This window comes from Python bivittatus, unplaced genomic scaffold (assembly GCF_059951505.1).
Source record: "Python bivittatus isolate LINGU-HERP-01145 unplaced genomic scaffold, Pbiv_v1 ctg000000_np1212, whole genome shotgun sequence".
Lineage (NCBI taxonomy): Eukaryota > Metazoa > Chordata > Lepidosauria > Squamata > Pythonidae > Python > Python bivittatus.
The window spans coordinates 5,911,541-5,934,730 of record NW_028277028.1 but is presented as its reverse complement, the minus strand read 5'-3'; the positions used below and the strand labels follow the sequence as shown (position 1 = coordinate 5,934,730).

At 39.9% G+C, this 23,190-nt stretch overlaps 1 protein-coding gene and 1 pseudogene across 6 annotated transcripts in view; one reads left to right on the top strand and one right to left on the bottom strand.

Moving 5' to 3' along the window:
- KCNH6 (potassium voltage-gated channel subfamily H member 6) overlaps positions 1-23,190 on the top strand; it is a 122,605-nt gene that overhangs the window by 48,924 nt on the left and 50,491 nt on the right. For all 6 annotated transcript variants that reach the window (XR_015796296.1, XR_015796292.1, XM_088141252.1 and 3 more), the window contains one exon: positions 7,272-7,427. Coding sequence is in view for 4 of the 6 variants with exons in the window: in XM_088141252.1 (XP_087997378.1) it covers positions 7,272-7,427 (156 nt within the window). In the remaining 2 variants the exon portion in view is untranslated. The remainder of the gene's footprint in view (positions 1-7,271; positions 7,428-23,190) is intronic.
- On the bottom strand, positions 18,001-20,489 carry LOC148217210 (uncharacterized; annotated as a pseudogene).

Here is a 23,190-nt window from a genome sequence, read left to right as displayed (position 1 = left end):
TTGTGCTTTGGAGGATGTCTAAATTTCTATTGTAACCTTTAGCTGAAACAAGAAATGGATGATTTCTTGCTTTAGCTAAAATATAGCTAAATGTAAATCTGATACTTTACAATCCCTTGATATCCCATTTTAATTGAATTCCCAGACTTTTATTCCACTGCGTTTCATTGTCCCATTCTCTGTTCCCTCTCATCTCTCTCTCTCTCTCTCTCTCACACACACACACAGCAAAAACATGTAACTGACGTCACTGTAGGTTTTGAAATTCTGAGTCACTGACCATCTGCTCCTGATTTTGAGAATCCGAGCCCTTGCAGACTGTGTGGAGCAAAGCAATTTCAGCTACTGTTGCACAAGTGATGGATGCGATGAGAAACTCTGCCAGGGAAAGTAAGGAATCAGCACTACCTAGTAGCAGATGATACGCTAATCCTTGTTTTTGTGCAATTGCTTCAGATCAGCTAAAATAAGAAATATGTGGCTTACACAACCAAGGACTAATTATCATTGACAGAAGCCAGGCTGATCTAGGAGAGTACAGTAATATTAGAAGGAACATTCTCTTTTGACCTTCTTTCACTCTCTTTCCATCCCCAAGTGGCAGGCAGAAGACCCAAGAAGCAGATAAATCAAAAGCTGCCCTACTAGTACAAACTCTTGTTTTAGATGCTCCTTGAGAATGAGAGCCAAAGTACCAAGGATGCTGTAGCCCAAAGCAAATAGTACTTTGGTTCCCTCTGCATTATGCTTGCTTTGATCCCATCAAACCATTTGGCTCCTCTCCTCTCCCCTGCCTTATTTTTATTTTTATTTTGGTGCTTTCAAGTCAATGTTCACTCCTAGCAACTGCCTGGAGAAGTCCCTGCTGCCATAGAACTGACAAAAAGCAATAGAAGGCCAATTTACATTTTTTCCATCACAGAGGTTATAGATCTTGAACTGACTAGGAATACTGTTATCTGTAAAAGCAAGTCATTAATGAGAATTATAATTCAAACATATATGAATGAATTAAATTTGATTTACCCTCAGTGTTTGTTACACATTAAATAACAAGATTATACTTTTTATTCAGCTGTGCATTAACATTTTTTCAGATTTGATTTATTTATTTTTTAATTTAGTTTGGCCTCCTGCATATTATTTCAATATATTCAAACATGAATGACTATCTCTCCAATATATCAAGTCACAGCCCAACCAATTTAAATTTACAACTTTAAATGTTTACTAAACCATCGTGAAGTTGATATTTAATGCTTCATTATTGAATGATAATGATAAAACTTATATGAGAAGTTGTAATATTCCAGATGTATCATATAAGAAGGAAATTAAAAATCTGCACAAAAGTAATTTGAAAAATAATTTAAGAATTGTTTGGTCACAAATGGCTAGATGTCATACTACAAGTATATACAGATACAACAGACTAAACACAAGTTGAATAATGTTTCATCAGAATGAACTAACTTTGCTTTAACATGCTTGGGTCAAAGATACTAAGAAAAAGATGAAAGTTCTGGTCAGATCTTGGCAAAATGCTTGAAGCAGAAAAAAGAGAAAAAATTGTTACAGATTGGAAACAATCTACAGTATGTACTACTAAAACTCTCATTGTATTTATCTGTTTGTCTGTTTGTACCCTCAGGTTACCCCAAACAGTGCATTATACCACAACAATTTTTGAATCAAGGTACCTAAAAACTGCTAACTTAAAGAATGCATAAAAAATCCAAGACCCATTACTCCTGTGGAATTGAAATTTCCACGATGTTCACACCAATTTTATTCACAAAGTTGTGGCCGTTGCAGTGTCCCCATGGTCCCATGATTGTGATTTCTAACACTCCCTGCCAGCTTCCCACAAGCAAAGTCAACAGGGAATCTGGCAGGGAGTTGGAAATCACTCCCACTCCCACTGCTTTTTTGCCTGCCTGGTCATTCTGTTTATCTGTTTAGATAAATAAATATTGACTTATTATTGAAGTTCATTTACCACTACAATTATTTTTCTATTTATGATATACACTCTTCTTAGATGATCATGGGACCATCCAGCATTGGGGTAAAAAAAATATGGTCAGCCTAAAATTTAATGGACATTCTGCTCACATCAGACTGCGCTACCTTTCTCTCAAAGGATGACACAATGGGTTACAAGGTTGTCTAGTAAAATATGTAATTCCCCTGAAGAAAAAAATGTTCCTATTTTACACTGATTTATATAGTAAACTTGAGAATCTATCTAGAAAATATAGAGGCTTTTTAAAGTAAAATTGGCCATCCACAATTCAATTCCTTAAAACAATTACATTAGTTATCCCTTTGACTATGGATGAGATTTAAAAAGTGATTTTTACTATGATAAAGCACTAGGACTTGATGGACTTCCTACGGAACAGTATAAAGTATTTAACTAATATACTTGTTCCTAAATATTATGTGTTAAACAATAAGATTTTTGAAATTGGCATCTTATATTCTAGGTTAAATGAAGTATATATCTCATTTATACCCAAACTCATAAAGATCATATTTATATGGGGACTTCTGGTGAGGCCATGGTGAGCTAGACGTCCCTGCCAAAGGGGGATGGCATTTATGGCCAAGATGAGCGGCTGCATGCTGGATCCTGGCCGGTCAAATCTCTCCATAGAAAGGAGAGATCATGAGATTGCTCATGTGCACTCCAAACAGCTGCTCCTTATGAGTAGACTGCAGGCATTAAGGTTTTTGTGATTGCTTATAAGTCAAGAGGCTGGGAGTCAAGGGGAAATTCCATCTATGCTCACAGTCATAATGCAGCCTTTATGAACAAAAAGCTCAGCTGAGCCTCATTTCTTAATCACCTTTGGAATTACTTTTTACTGTTTTTGAAACAGCAAGTTTTTTATCGCATTTACTGGGTGAGTTTCCTTCTTCACAAAAGAAGTTTTAAATACAAGTTTAAGGATTTAGAAAAATATTATTTTTTGGAATAAACAGCAAAAGGATGTTTAGAGTGTTGATTCTGGAAAGCTAAAAATGGACTAAAGGTCCAGATGGATTTGAAATAAGAATTTGAAATTAATTATAAGAATCCTTCCTGTGGGAAACTGAGGTTTTTTGGTTTTTTGAAAAAAAATGATAAGATGGGACTTTGAATGTTGGACACTAGAAGGAACCAGAAGAAACTAAATATTACAATTAAAGGAGAAGAATACTCAGATTTGACACTCTAATACAGAATGGAGCAAAACACTTTAATAGTGGATGTTTTTATGGAGATTTGTGAACTATGGACTCAGAAATTAATTTTAAGAATATCTAGCATCATAGATGGATGGTATGCAAATGTTACAGGAGAGGAACAAGCTGTACCAGATTAGACTGAAATTTATTTGAATGTGGATTTAAACATGACAAGTTACAAGAATGATATGGAAAAATAGGATATACTGGGTATACAAATGAAACCGGTTGATGTCTTGAAAAAGGACAAGGACATGCAAGTATCAAACCAGAACAGTGATTTGGATAACTTGTTTTTACTGGATTTACAAAAGTGACCTATTAAAGTTTTGAAGGATTTGCTGAGAGGAGACAAAGAGTAGATAAAAAGAAATCAAGTTTGAGGACATTATTTGAAGAGATTAAATGCCAAGATTGTTAAAAGTACAGGAAAGGAATATCCAGTTGGCTTATTTGATTAAGGTTAAAATAGTTATATGTAAACTAAAATATGTAGTTATCTCCAGTAGCCCTTAATGGACCTAGGAATGAATGACAAGGCTTTAAGATTTTGTTTATAGTTAAGAGATAAGATAGGGGACACGGTGGCGCAGCGGCTTAATGACGCTGAAAGTTGCTGGCCAGAAATGGTCGACACTTCAGCGGTTTGAGCCCAGCCTTCGCGTAGCAGAGTGAGCTCCTGCTTCCTCACCCAGTTCCTGTCAACCCAACAGTTTGAAAACTCATGTGAGTAGATAAATGGGTACTCTCACTCCGGTGGGAGGAAAAATGCTGGCGGCGCCTTGCAAAAAGGAGTCGGGAGCAGTTGCCGGTAGCGTGGAAGCCGTGCTCCCCCAAAAAAGGTGTGAAGCAACGGAAACCCCACCTCCTATGCTCGCCAGCTGGGCTCTGCTCTAGGAAGGAGGCACTGGCAAACCACTTCCGAAACACCTTGCCTTGAAAACTGCAAAGGACTCGTCCAAAAAGCAGTCACTGCAGAGTCAGTAACGACTGAGTGCAGATTAAAACAAACAAGAGATGAGATATGGGAAGAAGAGAGCATTTGTTGTATTTTAAGAGATGGTAATATGTTATCAAAACTGTTTGTACTTGCTATGATGAGGGGGGAACTTAGTCATTTTTTTTTCTTTTCTTTTCTTTTCCTTTCTTTTTTCTTTTTCTGCACTTTCTATTTTTCTTTTTCAATCTTATATATTTTTGTAGTTTGTATTAGTTTTTATTTTTTCTAATTATAATCTTTAATTAATTTTTTTTAAAAAAATCATATTTATATGCTAATTATTACCCCATCGCAATGATTAATGCAGATATTAACATCTTGTTATTTTAGCCAATAGCAAGTGATTTCTACCATGAACAACAATGATCAAACTAGGTTTATGAAAACTTGATAGTGATCTGATAATATTTGGCTGGTAGTGGAATTGATTGATTTGGATACAGGTTATCCTCACTTAACAACCATTCAGTTAGTGACCATTTGAAGTGACAATGGTGCTGAACAGAGACTTACAACCGGTCCTTGCACTTACAACCATCACAGCACCCCTGCAGTCATGTGATTGCAATCTGGATGCTTGGCAACCAGCTCACACTTATAACAGTTACAGCGCCCCAGGGTCACATGATCACTATTTGCGACCTTCCCAGCTGGCTTTCATCAAGCAAAATCAATGGGGAACTGCATGATTTGCTTAATGACTGCATGATTCACTTAACAGCCATGGTGATTTGCTTAATGATTGCTGCATAAAATTGGGTGCGACTTGCTTAATAACCATTCTGCTTAATAATGAATGTTATAGTCCCTATTGTGGTCTATTGCTTTATGTGGAAAAAAACTTCTGATAAAATCTACAGGCAGGATGTGTTTGTTACCTGTCTGTATTTGGGGCGGGGGGAGGGGGGCTTCAGATGACTCCTGGTGACTGCCTGGACTAGTCCCTGCAGTTTTCTTGGCAAGTTTTTCAGAAGTGGTTTGCCATCACCTGCTTCCTAGGGCTGAGAGAGAGTTGGCTTCATGCCTAAGGCAAAACTAGAACTCAGTCTCCTAGTTTCTAGCTCAGTGCCTTAACCTCTACACCAAACTGGCTCTCTACCTGTCTGTATACAGCTTCAATATCTAAAATGAAAGTCAGTGGATGTTTTTCATTCACTTTTTCACTCTATAAAGGTACTAGACAAGGATGTTCATTTTCTCCTTTGATTTTTGATATACTGTGTGTTTAGAGCCCTTAGCCTGAGCTATTAGACAAAATCATAATGTCTATGGTTTTTCTCACAACTAATTAGAATATAAATTAGTAATATATGCTGATGATATTTTATTGTTTATTTCTGAACTTCATACTTTGATTCTGGTTTGATGTACTTGAATAACACATTTGGGTAAGTTAATAGATACTGTTAATTGGCCTAAGTTGGAATCGATACCAATAGGCAAATATTTGTTCATTAGTACATTAAGTAATTATCATTTTTGTATATGCATTGAATTTAATCATTGTGGTGTTGGAGATGCAATGTGAATAATACTTCTTTCAAATACATATTTTTTTCAGCATCCTAAAATCACTATATTTCAGGAAGAAGTCATTTCATACATTAACATGACTTTGAGACAGGTTTAATATTTTTTGGCTGTCTATATTGTTTTGAATTACATATCTTCTACACGGAAATTGACAGTTGGATAATGGAAATGGATTCTCTGCACCCCTCTTATTGCTAAGAGAATTGATCTTCATCATTGGAAGCATAAATATATGTCCCCAATTACCCAGAAGACTTAAGATCTGATGTTATTTGCAACTTATGGACAACAAAAATGAAATATGGTGAACCTTTACTGAATTTTTTACATATATACATACATGCATGCATGAATTGCCTATATATATTATTTTCCTTTTCTTTTTTCTTGTTTTTTTCTGTTTAATTAAATAAATAAAGGGAAGAAGAAGAAGAAGAAGAAGAAGAAGAAGAAGAAGAAGAAGAAGAAGAAGAAGAAGAAGAAGAAGAAGAAGAAGAAGAAGAAGAAGAAGAAGAAGAAATAATAATAGTAGTAATAGTAATAGTAGTACTGGTAGTAATGGCCACTGCATAAACTTTAAACTACAGGCGAACTCATCTGATAAGGGGAAAAACAAGTCTATTATAATTATTTGGGAAAAAGGAAATTTACTGTGGAAGGCAGATATTTGGGATTTCTATCTGGAAGACATAGAATCTGCCTCTATGCTACCTCAGTCATAGATTCACCCACTGACTTTGAACAATTTAGTTCATCATTTCTAATCTGAAATGGGATGTCATTGCTATATTCCTGTTCTACACATCAATAAAGTCTATACATGTTTAAGGGATTGAATCTTTGTGAATTCCTATATGAACAGCATCTCATGAAAAAAATGGTGTTTATCAATTCATATTTTGTGAGAAAGTAAATTTAAAATATATGTTTAAGTATTTATATACAATTTTATGCCTTTTTTACATTGTGGATTACTATGGATGCAAAGGAGATGGAATAGAGTTATGAATTCCACTGCTTTTGCACATTACAAAAGTGACATGGACCAGAAAAAGACAGAGCTGTCCATCTGCATGTAAGGTGTTTTGAGGGCAAAGGAGAACTGTTTGGAGGAAGCAAAGCTGGGTCACTGCGTGGATCCTGAAGCAACCTCATCTCATCTCATAAGGCTGTCCTCTATACAAGTAGCATTCTAGCTTCCTAAGAGATTTGGCCTTGGAAATAATATGGCTGTACTTGTCAGTCCTTTCAACATGCAGCTGTAAATATCTAGAGAATATTTATTGCTTTATTTGCACTGGCAACCAAGAAGTCACTTAAATAGTGGGGTGGAGTAGAGAATATTATCATTATCTTTGAGACTATAGCCAGTCTTAACCAGAATAAACTGATTTCAGTCAAGATGATAGAAATATTGAGTTTGCTTCTGATAGTGGTGCAAACTGAAATGTAGATTATGTTAATTTATAACTTAATGCAACTTGTTATTTTTTTTTCATGGCAGCATCATGCATTCAGTGTTTGGTGGATGTGGTCCCAGTGAAGAATGAGGAAGGAATTGTCATCATGTTTATTTTGAACTTTGAGGACCTGGCAGCTCTCATTGCCAAAAGTGCCCGACAAAGCCTACACCAGCGTCTCTCCCAGGGATGGCGTACAGGTGAGAGGCCCATAAGTGGCCAGAATCCTTTACCCTTAAGGCAGACACATGTGGGGCTTGGGGACCAGTGGGAAGCTGAAACTTATGTCAATGGAAATTTTAGATTTTCTCTGGAACTTGGAAGGCATGCGGTTTATAGTATGGGAAAGAGTTCTCTTTTTACATGAGTCCACTGCTTATTAAGAAAACTGTAACTAAATCAATAATTGTGGAAGGAAGTTTTGTCAGGAAATGTTGTTCAAAATTCCATAACTACAGGCAATAAGAAAGAAGGACACGTCCATATGGAGGTATCTGGTATGGCAATCCTTAAAGAAAAAGAAGACAATCCTTCATAAAGGAAAAAAACAATCCTTCATACAGAGAAAGAAAAAGAAAATGAGACTATCATGTCATGGACAAGGATCTTAATATGAACATAAAAACCTTTTAAATTGGCCATGCCTGTCTTCTACAGATGTGCAGCACTTTGGATCTGAAGTAGAGAAGGTGCTTCAGGGAGGGTATGGGCACGCATACCATCCCTACCAACATCGTCTTAAAGAAACTGCATCTTTTCTGGGGTTCACATGGTAGCTGCACAGTCCCAGGAAATTATATATTTGAGGTACGGACAAACTGCTCATGACTCCTCTTAAGCACCTTCCCTGCTTCAGATCTGAAATGTTGCACTTCCCTGTTTTTTTGCCAACCGTACCAAGGTATTTCTACTCAGACATCCATTACTAATTTCTTGTATTCAGAACTGGAGATATTGCTAAACTAATACTACTAAGCTTGAACATATATCTTAAAGAAATATACAATATTTACCTCAAGTAAGCATGGAGTATGCTTTTCTCATGTGCTAGGAATACCTGGCAAAATGGGTCTTTGCAGCGGATAGAAGATTCTGAGAACAATTAAAGCTGTAAGCGTGGCATGTCTTTTTGATTCCACAGACTCTATGGAGCTGGAGTTGGAAATTCAAGTATTTGAAGATGGAAAGGGATTGTAGCTCTATGAGAGAACTGGAATTATATAACAGAATTATTTACAGCATCTCAGATGCCAGCTTTTCAAGCATAGATATGTCTCTCACTTCTGTTATAAAGTTACAAATGGTCTTAGCTCAACATAAATTCACAAGATGTTTATTTACTTCAACCTGTGAATGTAAAGTTGGTTTAAGATACGGTTAACAGACGTCTGGCAAAAGGACAGTAATAAGAGTATATACTAAATTCAACAGTTTATCTATTTGTTTAATCAGTGATGACATCAGGTCGCCCTGGAAGTGATGCCATCAGGTTGTGCCGGATATGACGTGCGCAACCCTAACCCTCCCCCAGACGTGACGTGCATAACCCTTCTCCCCATGTGAAGCAGCACTCACAAGGTCATAACCCTAACTGGACATGACATGCTGAACCTAACCCTATCATCAAGAAAGGTGTGATGGCCAACCCTAGGGTGTCTGATTGGCTTAACCTCAGACCTACGTTTATGGGCATTCAAATCAAAAACTAAGTACAGTGAATAATTAACAGAACCATAGGCTGCACTGTATTTGGGAGGCAAACCCTACTTGGGCCTTGTGAAATGAATAAAAGCCTAATGAAGCTTTTAATTTTGTGGAATTTTAAAAGCAGTGCCTTGAATGCAGGAAAAGGAGATCCATTTCAAGCTTTATTTCTATGCAGTCTTAAAATCACCTCCTCAAATGCAGAAAAAAGAACTTTTTAAACCACAGCAGCCCCAGAATGATCAACCTAATCCTAACCCCGACCCATATCCTAAGGGAAGTCAAAATCACAGACAGCTTTACCTTTCATAAAAGCTAAAGATACATAGCTTGCAAATTTTAACCTGAAATAAACAGGCATGGGCGTGAATGTGCGCGCACACACACACACACTTGCAAATTTAGCCAATAACACAAATACACACATACATGTAAACATTTTGAAGCATGACCTTAACAAAATTTTATTTCCACCCCTCTCCGTCCAACAAAGCCAGGAAAATTTAATGGAGGAGCCAAATACTCACACAAGCAGCAGCCAACCAAGCAGCAAGTATTCCGCAGCAATACTCATTATTGATACGTCTAGACATGTCAGAGCCATGATTCTGGGCACGCGCAGGCGTGCTTGCGATGGATGGGAGGGGATGTACGCATGTCCAGACATGTTCTAAGCACATGACCCAATGACGTGACATAATCCATCTGCGCAGGCGTGTTTGGAACGGGTGGGAAGGACGTATGCATGTCCAGGCTTGTTAGTCCCTGTGATTTTGTGTGCATGCCGAGCTGTTGACGTGTCAGCTACAGGCCACTGTGAAGTTCAACGGTTTAAGCTCTCACTTGCATTTGAAAATAACATGGCAGCCGCAGATTCCAGAGAGGTGAAGAAAGAAGAAAACCAGGATCAAGACCTCTACTGACAGAATGCACCAAAAGCTGTTGCCATGGTTTTGATAGAGAAAATAATTACTTCAGACCTACAGTATTTTGTATGGCTGTTATGAGCCATGTTGTAAGTTTAGTGATGAGGAACAGCAGAAGACAGAGGACATAGTCTGTAATAGCAACCAGACACCCTTTGGAATGGTGCATGGGCTATCTTTAGCCTCCATCAAAGGACACAGAGAGGGTAAGTAACAGGTATTAATTATTGCTATGTAAATGTTGATGGAGCAGATAGCACACTATGTTTTATATTTTGGAGTATCTGAATTAATACCGCCTAGACAAAGAGCAATTCAAAGTAACCTGCTTTCATATTCCAGCGGTAATTGCTGCTGGCAAATATCTTCTGAAGATTTGTTTGATCTAGAATGCAGCAATGATTCTGCTCTATCAGAATGGGCAGGCTATTTGCACAACAAGTTAAAGAGCTGTAATTCAAGTGAAGATTGTCTTACTTGTGACTGTGGGCATGGTTTGTGGGGTACAGAATGTCACCCGGAAAGGCCAACTTACTATAAAACAGCATGTTATGAAAGTTTACCTTCTTCTGATGATGGTGATGATGATGATGATGACGACAACGATGAGGGGTATTTTTCTGAGGGCGTAGGCATGCCCCTCTGGACTGTATACTGTATTACCAATAAAATTGTGTGTTAAAGGCAATGTGCAATCATTTGTCAGAGTTCTTTTGGTATAATGAAATATGAAGAGATTCTGAGGGCCATTTATTACACACCTTGTTCTGTGGGGAGCTATGGAGGTGTGAATTCCCTTTTTCAGGAGGGAAGAAAGCATGATAAAAACCTGTCCATGAAGCATGTCAAGACATGGCTTTCAGGACAAGATGCCTATACCCTTCATAAACCTGCAATAATTAATTTTCCTAGAAATAAAACAATGGTGGCTGGCATAGATCAACAATGGCAGGCAGATCTCATAGAAGTCTCCAAATTTTCTAAGGAAAACCATGGAAAAAAGTTCATCTTAACAGTTATCGGTGTGCTATCTAAATATGCTTGGGCCTACCCTCTATGTGACAAGTCGGGGAGAGAGGTCACAGCTGCCTTCCAGAACATCTTTGAAACAGGATGTGCACCCCAAAAAATACAGACAGATGCTTGTAAAGAGTTCTTAAATATTCCTCTGAAGAAGCTTTTAGTACGTTATGGCATTTTTCACTTTGTCACCCATAGTGAGACTAAAGCAGCCATTATAGAGAGGTTTAACCGTACTCTGAGAAACTCTGGAGATATTTTACAGCTAGAAACACCCAGCGGTACATAGACATTTTACCTACAATTCTTCAGGATTACAATGACACTTACCATCGTAGCATCTGGACTGCTCCTAATACCATAAACTTGTCTAACAAAAGGGAGGTGTGGATAAGACTGTATGGGGATGTTTTAAAAAGTAAAAGAATGGAAAAACATCTTAGAGTGGGTGATCACATCAGGTTATCCCAACTGAAGGGGAAATTTGAAAAGGGCTATCAGCAAACTTATATGGATGAAATATTCATCATCAAAGAACTGGGGACAAGGGGGGAAAGAGTGGTGTATAGATTAAAAGATTACACCGACAAACCTGTAAAGGGGTCTTTTTACCCAGGGGAGCTCCAAAAGGTACCTGATGACCAACAACGTGTATACAGAATTGAAAAAGTGGTCAGAAAAAGAGGGTGGGGAAAAAATAGAGAGATTCTGGTCAAATGGACAGGCTGGCCAGAGAAATTTAACAGTTAGGTTAAGGAGAGTGAAGTACGCCATCTTTGATATGGCAGGGTTTTATATTACCCTTCCCAGCTACGCATCAGCTGCTGCTTTTCCCCGAAACAAAAGTTCTAATTTTACTATTCAGTCAGTGAGGGCATTGGATCTTCCAGCTTCATGGGAAGTAGGACTAGTAGAAATACAGTACCCACATAGTTGTAACACATTAACTTCGACTGGACATTTTGAAATTCTTACCGAGACAAAGAGGTGGTATTTTTTTTGAAAAGCCGGTACTATGCCAGCATTGAACAGCTGGTAGAAAATATGGACAAGCTTATATCAGACACCAAGAACTGGCTGGAGATGACCCTGCAGTATGATCCAGTGGTTCGAAAAATTAATCTTACAGGAGATGGAACATATGCCATTCTAGTTGGTGAAGAACTTGGACATATATTAGGTTTGTTCCCAGGATTCTGCGCCAAAAAATTTCTCTTTGCTGCAGATGTGACTGGAGGATTCAATACCTTATATGTTTATACAAACATCGTAGAACCCCAGGTAGTAGGTCACTTCTATGTACCACTACTGCATTGCATGCCTGTGGGGGGGGCAAGACAACAATTTCATTATGGTGACCTATGATCAACCACATTACGTTCCAGTCAGCAAGCATTACATCGACACCACCACCGTGGAAATCAAAACCAATCAAAACAAAAATGTCCGCTTTTATCATGGGAAGGTGGTTGTGAAGCTTCATTTTAGGCCTCAGAAAAGCAAAGGATGGTTGTGATCAAGGAGCACGGGAGCCCCCAAGACTATGTGGCCTACTACACAGCACAAGCCGGTCATGGCCTTGCAGACTTCTGAGGAAGCCCTGTCATGTATGGGACAGGTTTAGGGGGGGGTGTTCCATGGACTTTTTCGAAAAGCAATGCCATTTCTGAGGAAAGGAATGGAAATCATTAAACCACATGTGAAATCTGCAGCCAAGAATATTGTCAGAGATGTGGCAGGACAGCTTGTATCCCATGTTGTTGAAGGGGGGCAGGGGGGTTCGGGTATGGTCCTGGCCAGGAAGAATTATGCAGTGGGGCCGCCTATTCCAGTTAAAAAGAGAAAGATTGTGAAAAAAAACCAGCATACAAAGAGAAGACGTGCATGGAAGAGGAAGTGCTATGACAAACGAGACATATTCTAATATAAAATGGCATTTATCCATGAGACTTCAGAGGAGTGCATGAAATCAGAACTGGATCTTTTTCAACTGGCATCTATACAAACCAGTATTAAAAACAGCATGTATGTTGAGATCCCACCTTTATTTGTGCTATCACCCAACACACCCTTGGAATTTTTTATCACAGGACATGGTGAGCATTACACGGATTTAAACAGCACCCTGCTGTATGTGAATTGCAAGATTGTACAGGCTGATGGTACAGATATCAGTGATGGTGCCAGGGTGGCGCTGGTCAACTACCCTATAGCATCAGTGTTTAACCAGCTGGATGTAATCTTGGGAGATCGTCTCATTACACAAAGCCATCATTGTTATTCTTACCATGCCATCATTGAACTGATTCTGAACTTTGGCGGTGATGCCCTGGGAACCCAATTTACAGCTGGGGGGTTTTACAAAGACAACTCAACCCTCATGGAGGGTACCCTGCTGACACCTGCAGGCAACTCGGGCTTCAGAGCGAGAGCGAGACATACAGCTGGAAGTCGTAAATGGGACCTGCTTGGACCTTTGCATAGCGATCTCTTTTTTCAAGACAAGCTGCTGATTAATAGGGTTGATGTGAAAGTCAAACTCATAAGAAGCAGAAATGAATTTTGTCTGATGAAGGACAGAAATGAGAATTATAAAGTGCAACTCCTATCTGCCTCTCTCTTGGTAAAACATGTAAAAGTAGCACCAGGAGTGCGCCTGGGTCATGCAGAAGCTTTGCTATCCTCCAATGCCAAATATCCCATTGATTGAGTGGGAATGAAGGTTTACAGCATTCCAGCAGGCAGCCTTGTGTGTAATCAGGAAAACCTATTTCTGGGGCAGTTACCTAAACAATTAGTGATTGGTTTTGTGGACAATGCATCCTTTAGCGGAGATTATGAAAGAAACCCATTCAATTTTCAACACTGCAATGTCAATTTTTGTGCCCTATATTGTGATGGCGAACAGATCCCAGCAAAGCCTCTTCAGCCTGATTATGAGCATGATATTTATGTGAGAGAGTACATGCAGATGGTGCAAGCATCGGGCAAAGTTATGAAAGATAGGCCTCTGTTAATTAGCTGGGAAGAGTTTAGTCATGGTTATACTTTGTACTGTTTTGACCTGAGCCCTGATCGAGGTACTCTGAGCACTATTCTTTGATCAGGAATGGTAACCTCAGAGCAGAAACTAGATTTGCACAACCCCTCCCCAATACCATCAACATGGTTCTCTATGCAATCTTTGAAAACCTTGTTAAAATAAATCTCACAAGGAACATGCTTTTTGATTATATGTGAGTATGGACACCCTGCAGCTCCTCCGTTTGTTCTCTGGAAATACATGCTTTCTAGGGGTCTACCCTTGTGACCTGCTACCCAAGAGACAAATCTCCAAAAGGCCTTTTGGATTAATTGTAAACACCCATCCTCAAACTCTACTTGGTGAACACTAGCTAGCCCTCTACTTCCCATCTCCCGGATATGGTGAATTTTTTGATACTTCTGGAAGACCACTAGATAGCCTGACTTTCCTGGATCCATAGTGAAGTTTTTAGAGCTGCAAGCTGAGAAGTATACATTTCACCAACTTCAACTCCAACACCCCTGCATGGTGACTTGCGGGCAACACTGTGTGTTTTTTCTAATGAATCAGTCTAAAGGTGTGGATTATGAAAATATTTTAAAGTGGTACTCTGAGGACAATATTAAAAATGATCAAATGGTAAAGCTATTTGCAAAACATATAAAGCTGAGGAGGGTGCCTGGTGCCTGTACCCGTTACCATTGTATGCACACATGTCTGCCTTGCTGTAAAATAAAGACAAAGACTTTAACTTTTTTGCTTGTTTCACTGTGTTTTTATTCATTTTACAAACTGAGCCAGTCACCAAATCTTTTTTTTTTTTTCTCAATAGAACATCTTTATTTTGTGCATTATACAGAGAGATGAAAACATCCCTCTCCTTTTAGCATGCTTCGAGGATTTAGCATCCAAGGTCTAGAGGGGGTGCCAGTAAAAAGAGGCATCCATGGCCCAAAAGAGGTGGTCATAACAGAGTCAGGGGTAGTCGCAGTTTCATTCTTAGGAGCTGTAGACTCTTTCAGTTTTTCTAACTGCTCTTTAGCAGCTGTAGACCCCAGCACAGATGTAGGTACATTCAACTCCGCCACGGCTTTCATAGATTCATCCCAACCTTTGGGTTTCTGCTTCTCGGTAAGCGATTGGTCCCTTTCACCAAGTCTAAAATATTAATACCAGGAACAGGCACGCCCTTGTATAAAAAGGTGCCATGATCATCCCAGGATGAGATGTTCTGATGCTGTTTCATTTTGTTCAGCAAAAGTTCTGCATTTTTTCTGTAACATGTGCTCACACTGCCTAGGACCTCTTGCATTGTCGTGTCCTGTGGAGATGGTCATTCCAGTGATGTCAGAGGTGGCCAAGGCTCTTCTGGGGGGTAAATGAGATTTAGCCTGTCCTTTTCAGACTCATTTTGCCTGGTCAGTCTTAGAAACCTCTGCAGCACAGAATTGTAGAGCTTAATCTTATTGTCCTCACTCAAATCAGATTTCTGAAGAATGGCACGCATCTCATCACCCAGCCGGTTAGTGGCCATAGCCCCCATAGTAGGCACCCTACCCTGTAGTTGCTCCATCTGATGGTGGGACACCAGATACATTTTCTCAGCAAGGTCCATGGTTTATCCAGTTGATAGGCAATGGAATAGCAGCCCCTAGTAAGGCCCAATAAATCCTCCTGACTCGCAAATGATCTGTTTCTTCTTTTTAAGTGTGACCTTTCTATCACTCAACTTTTTAATGACACCTTTCTTTCTCTTTAATGTGTGGAATTGTGAAGGTTTCAGAGGAAGGTTTCCTTTTAAAGTGTTCAGGGCTATTTCTGCTATTGCGCCTACCAGACCATTATTAGCGCTATATAAGATGGCGTTTCTCTGTTTTGGACCAGCCTTTACTAAGATTTTTTTAAAAACCCAATTTCTGCGCACCTTCTCTGACATCCTGGATGAACTAACACTATGATGCTCAAGCTGTTGCTTTTTTAGTCTTCTTTTTCTCAGTGTAAACAACCAGCCAATCAGGCAGAAAGAGGCCTGTTCTCAACCTGTAGGTTTCTGGAGTAGTGGCTGCCAAATCTACCAAAAGATTACCAAAATCTACCATGTGGGTTGCAAGAAGCAACTTGGAACACCTCTAAAAAGTACTGTGTGTTAGTGGGGTACATCTGACGAGCCAGTGTGACAATTTGCATCTGATCACCGGGGCAGTGGAATAAAACCAAATATTTGGAATTCAGAGCTATTGTTCTCATTTTCTTACCTTGGAAAAACAGGTTTTGAAGTATAAGAATAATGCTTAGGTTTCTGTGGTGAATGTACTGTGTAAATGCCTTCTCTATTTGACTGCTGTCACCGGCAGAGGCCATTAGATCATCTACCACTGATAAATTGATTTGGTTAGATGGGAACAAATCATCAACATCAAAAGATGTCGGTAGACCCTCCATAAACTTAATATATGGGAATTTATTGAGTAGTTCTTTGTACAGAGGTTGCCAACAACTATAAAACCATACGATATTTTGCGGCATTTGAGGCATCACAGTGGTACCGTGTTCTAACATTTGTTTGATAAAATAAGATTTGCCAGAATTGGACGGTCCGCTTATAATACAGGAGAAAGGGTGTACAAACTGAACAATATTTTCCATTATCCTTAATATCCGTAAGGTAATGTACAGGAATCCTCAGTCCTGAGTGCCCTTTTATTATATACTACTTTTAGAGTTTTTCTAAGTAGCCATGTTTCTAGTGCCCACTGTTTCTTAACCCTAACAATCCCTGGTTGCTCTACCTTGATCTCTTTCTTTCCCTCCTCCCCAGACAGACAGTAATTGTCCATCAGTTCTTTTAAGCTTTCAAAATTAACCTTGTCACAATTGCCAGTGTTTAGTGTGATACCCTTCACCTTTAGCAGCGTTTCCCCATTGGACAAGGAATAGCCATACATTTTGGGTCCTGCTGCCACAAACTTGGTGATCGCGGTGCTTGGCAGGGTCTCGCTCATCAGCTGTCCTAAATAATCACCCAAAGGAGGTGTCCATGCCCCATCTCTACTTACAAAAATGATGAAATTGATGTCATGGTACAGACACCTGTTGCCTAGACCATCCAGGAGCCTGTATAATTCCAGCCGCGCAGAAGCTGTTATAAAACTAGCGATGAATACATTAGTACATGTGGATTTGGTTGGGTGGTTCTTAGCTGTTTTCCATGTAACAATAGTCGTCTTTGTATCCACAAACTCATATGAGGAAACTTCATAATAGGGTACAAAAAGATATTTGAATAATTCCTCAGGGTTTGTCACCACAGAGGTAGTCAGGTGGTTGGTGCTCTGCCCAAACTTACCCCACAGTGAGTTTAAGAAGAGCTTGGCAATCTGCCTTTTAGCAGGGTTTACTTCAACATGCTCATGTCATAAGCAGACACCTTCCATCTTTTCATAATCCTGAATATATTGTTCTTTGTCCTGCTCTGTTTTGCATCAAGCAGGGTAGCTGCTGGCCTCCTGCTTTTGTCTGAGATGTGTGTTCATATAATCTGAAAATAGGGTGTCTGATTTTCTTTCAAAATGCCAGATCTCATAGATTTCAGCAATTCTGTAACCTTTTTCTAAAGCCACATTTAGTTCAACAGTACACCAGGTCCCAGTCAGGGCTCTTTCTTCATTGAGTGACCTGCTGCTTTTCTGTGCAGGTTGCACACAGACTAAACATTACTTTACCCCCAGACTTGTGGGGTAGGACTGGGAAATAGAGGTTCTTTGGCGGGTACACTTTAACTTTAGCAAATCCAAAATACTGTTTTATGTCCCCAAAGTTTTGATAGATGATTTGTGGATGGCCAATTGGGTACTCCTTGTTCTTGTTCATGAAGGGGTACAAACTGGTGAAATTGTAATATTAGATTTGTTCCCCAGGTTTTGGTTTGTAGTACAGGCATGTAGCATTTGTTCTACCACCAAAAAATGCATCTTGTAGATTCAAAGGAGCTGGGAGCTTATTCTCAACTAGAAACTGCTTCAAAGATGCATCAGTCTCCAGCATAGCCCTCCATTCATGTTCCCAGATGTTGTGCACGGCATAACTGGGGCCCCTGAGCTACTCTTCTTTAAACCTACTATGGCTGTGCAGAGCTCCATATGTTGAAGCAAGTAATTTGTTGAAGTCATTTTCACAGTAGCAGACAGGGCACCCGTGAAAAAAACAGCCATGAAATTCAAAAGCTGTGGGTGTCCTGTTTATGACAGCAAAGCCATCCAAAAAATATCTGCCTACTTGCTTCTCACCACCATTCAGAGTGTGCCAAATATTGAGGTTCTCGGTGTGCGCTATGTACATCAGCCATTGAATGGCTAGTGCTGAATGTCTTTTCTGCACCCTTTGGCAAGAGTCCAAAGGGGCTAACGCGATGGTATTACTCACCAAATACATGAACCAGTACTGTGCCATGCAGACAGAGACCAGTGTAACATGTTGGAAGGGGTCAATGCACCGAATCACAACCTCCTCAGCAGTATCTCCCCCTCCCCCTCTGAGGCACTCACGCTCTGTCATTTTCATGACTTGCTCCCTATACTGGTTACAGGCTTCCCTCAGTATCTCTACATCTTGTTGGCAGTAGTAAGCCAGGGTCTTCTTTAGTTTAAACACAGTGCCTGCATTAGCAGCGTGCCATTTCAGAAATTCTTCTCTCTTGCCAGGCATCATGGTTTCAGGACTGTAATACTTAGCTTCTGGGAGCGGTCCCATGTAGTCTTGATTGGCCATTGTATTGAACAGATGGGGGAAGTACCCCTTGCTCCCCTGAAATCCCATAGCTTTCGGTAGCTTGCTTAATTTAAGGGGCAAAAAGGAGAGGCTGTCAATAAATCGAATCTTATATACCGGAAGGTAAATACACAGTAGTTAACTACCCTAGCTTAAAAGTTCTACATGTATCTTTTCACGAATCAGTTGCCTCAGGACTAGGTAGCTCTCATAACCTTTGGAGTTGTGTGCAATAAATGTGCAGCCTTGAAACTTGGGGTTTATAAATTCCTTCACAAACCTCTCCAGATACTTTACACTACTCCACCTCAGTACATCTTTGTCATCACCCCCCAACATATCCATGGCGTACACATAATTTGGTATATGTGCCCCTGTCTCTTGACAGCATTCAAAATCATACACGATGTATCCTGCACCTATTTGTGGTTCCAACAGCGGTTTCAGAAAACATAAATGCCCTTCCAAGCTTTCAACTCGCTCAGAGCACTGTCCGCACTTTGTTTTCTTGCATCATTTGTGTGGGGTACAGACATATCACACTCATCACAATATACCTTATTCTTACACAACACTTTTCCTTCCATTGCCAGCTCTGTGTGTCTTTGAAGACAGGCCTGAAAGTGACAAAACAGTTTGCACTTACAGCATCTTGTCTTTTCCGCATCCACCTCCTGACACTCTTTCTTCAGGCATGCTCGGCAGAGGTATTGGCAGCCGTGACTAAATTTGTGGTGGAAGGCTGTATGGCAGAACTCACAGAAATAACATTCACCCAGGGAGCCCTTGATGTTTTTGATCCCGTAGTAATGCTTGTTGTGTAATAATATAAACATTGTTTTTTCTTGTTGGGTTCTGCCTCTGACAAAAAATCGCCACCCTCCTTGATTATAAAACAAAATCTTTATGGTTATACCTAGATGTTCTTTAAAGATGTGTACCTGTGAAAAATTGACCATGTTTTCTGTGGAAATGTCCAGTCTGATGTGAAGATCCATGGCTCTAGTCATGATTTCTTGCTTTGTAAATGACCCAGTGTCTAGCAAATACAACAAACAGCCTGCAAAACACAGAAATTCCCCCTCCACATTGAAATCAATCAGATGCCATCTTTTTTTCTCCAGGACCCTGGTGAATAGTACTGTGCTTAACTTCCTAAGTCCTTCCCCCCTCTCTGTTCTTCATGATGGTAACCACTAGTTGTAAATTGCCACCCCACAACACTTCAACATTGCTCTGCAGCATGCTTTCAACACCTTAGGAAGTCATCAGCATTTAAATCACCCATGTGCCTCCTGAGAGAAAAGAGAGGTTGATTTAGACCCTCTGCATCCAGCCAGAGCTGAACAAAATCATTGGGTCTTATCTCCTTAGAAACATTGTGTCAAGTCCACGATGTCCAACTCTCAGTTCTGAAGCATTCTCACGCAACCAGACTTGGTTGAGAAAAATACTTCTTTATTAAGGGGTACATGTAGCTTGTAAACAGAACATTGCTAAAACTAATGCCTTGGGTAAACCTCCCTCTATTTATCCCCCCTCCCCTTATTGCCTGACAGCTTGATTCCTCTTCACCTGTTGTTGACCTCTCTCCTTCCTCCCCCTCCTCCCCAAGCTTCTTCCTGCTTCTTTGGGCCCCAGCTGCCTGGCCGGCAATCAAGCCAGTCTAAATTGCCCATATATGGTTAAGCTGCTTCCCCACTCCCCTTACAACCATTAACAGCCACCCCCCCCCCATCCTTAGTTACCAGTGGCAGAAACAAATCAATCCAACTCCCAACGAATGCAATACAATGGAAAACAACAACAGTTGGGTGATGCAGGTTCTGACACATTGTTCAAAAGAATCTGTATCTCATTATGAATAACATCTATAGCCTATGTGAATGAGTGAATACGATCAAGGTTTATGAATCTATAACGAGTATAATGTTCCACGGCATTGAAATTGTTAAAAAATTGTTCCACGTTTGACTACTCTCCAGGTATACAGTGTCTGAATTCCAGGTATGTATGATGCCTGGTCCCACTGACTGTTGCATCTCCTCTGCTGGCCAGGGTTCTGGTATAGACCACTCTGTGCTGATACTATCTGGGGAGTCTGTAAGAAATCCGCCACCATGCATTTCTGCTTTTTTGCAGGATGGCTCTGGATAAAACAACAGAAACAACAGTAACCCAATAAATAAATAATACCAGCAATGTTCATAAACATACAATGGCCCTTCATGGTTTTCTGAACCCTGCTTACATTATGGATAAAACAATGTGGATATTTTTGTCTTCTAAACGACCCTGTGCTCCGTAGGATGTAGAAGGCTGGGAGTCCATAATCTGTAGACCTCATTGTGAATCTGTGGGCATTGGAAAATTGGCAAAGATCTGATCTTCCTCCCATTCTGAAGGAAAAGAATAGAGACAAGCAGAGATCAGTTTTGCTGCAGAAATTTTACAGGAGTCTACTGAGATTTATTTGTGTAAAGGGAAAAATAATACCTTCGTAGGCTTTCAGGCATTGCGAGTCTGAGACTTCATTCTAATGAAAGAAACCGACAACAACAACAAAAGTTATAAATACAGTATTGCATCTACCAGGTCCCATATCTTAAAATTAGCCATAAATTACTTATGTTAGTCGCACCCATTCTGAAACGGTTCTGCTTTGCTGGCAAATGGTGCAAGATGGACGGCTGGATAACTCAGACTCCTGCATTCCTGCCTCTTTCAGTATGGGCCTCCTATAGTGCTTTATACATGTTGTTGACATCACACACTAATTGCACCAGAGGCACTGAATTCTTAACACCTTTTGCAAAGCCAACCAAAACCCTGCCCCTAACCCCCCAGGGAGGCCTGTTTGAATAATATCACATGTGTTGTAATTAAATTGCATCTCTGTGTTTACCATCTGACATGGTTAAACAAGGGTTAGCAAAAGAAATAAAGCAGATTTCACATGGCCTGTAAATATACATTTATTATAAAATTCACTGAGTGGTTGTTAATAGTTTCTTGTAATTAATTTCTGTTACATTCCAACATATGATCCACTTCAGAGACACGGGTAACTCAGCCTCAATGTTTGACATTACTGAAAGTGGATTAGGGTTCTTCTCAATACATTTTATGAATGCCCCAAGTTCACACAGTGTGTTCTTGTAAAATATAACTAATCCAGTTTGTTGGAAATGGTTGTGATGACCCACAGGACTTTGGGCTCAGAAAGTCTGCTGCATAAACTCTGAATAAACTGTGTTTCATTGGCGCCATTGATTGGTCTTCATCTTCTTGTAGATGTCCCATTAAACAATGACATAAGATCCTGATAACAGAACCTTTCAGAATCTGGGCCAATCCGGCATCTTGAGGCACTTTCATGTTTAAACAGGAAATAAGATAGAATTAAGCTACCAGTTAGATGAACTGGTAAAAACAGTATTTTATTATTTTTCTTAATGTTTAATTTTTACTTACCATTAGTTGATTTACAGAACCTGCAATAACAAGGAGGTATAAGTTCACCCTGAGCATTCTCATCAACAAAGCAACATGGATCAGGTTTTCTTCTGATTCTACGTCCATATTTTGGAGGTTTGGGGGTCAGTTTTACATCAAACAAATCACCATCAGGGCCTGCCATGTGATTTTCAAATGCAAGTGAGAGCTTAAACGTTGAACTTCACAGTGGCCTGTAGCTGACACGTCAACAGCTCGGCATGCGCACAAAATCATGGGGACTAACAAGCCCGGACATGCATACGTCCTTCCCACCCGTTCCAAACACGCCTGCGCAGATGGATTATGTCACGTCATTGGGTCATGTGCTTAGAACATGTCTGGACATGCGTACATCCCCTCCCATCCATCGCAAGCACGCCTGCGCGTGCCCAGAATCATGGCTCTGACATGTCTAGACGTATCAATAATGAGTATCGCTGCGGAATACTTGCTGCTTGGTTGGCTGCTGCTTGTGTGAGTATTTGGCTCCTCCATTAAATTTTCCTGGCTTTGTTGGACGGAGAGGGGTGGAAATAAAATTTTGTTAAGGTCATGCTTCAAAATGTTTACATGTATGTGTGTATTTGTGTTATTGGCTAAATTTGCAAGTGTGTGTGTGTGTGTGTGCGCACATTCACGCCCATGCCTGTTTATTTCAGGTTAAAATTTGCAAGCTATGTATCTTTAGCTTTTATGAAAGGTAAAGCTGTCTGTGATTTTGACTTCCCTTAGGATATGGGTCGGGGTTAGGATTAGGTTGATCATTCTGGGGCTGCTGTGGTTTAAAAAGTTCTTTTTCCTGCATTTGAGGAGGTGATTTTAAGACTGCATAGAAATAAAGCTTGAAATGGATCTCCTTTTCCTGCATTCAAGGCACTGCTTTTAAAATTCTACAAAATTAAAAGCTTCATTAGGCTTTTATTCATTTCACAAGGCCCAAGTAGGGTTTGCCTCCCAAATACAGTGCAGCCTATGGTTCTGTTAATTATTCACTGTACTTAGTTTTTGATTTGAATGCCCATA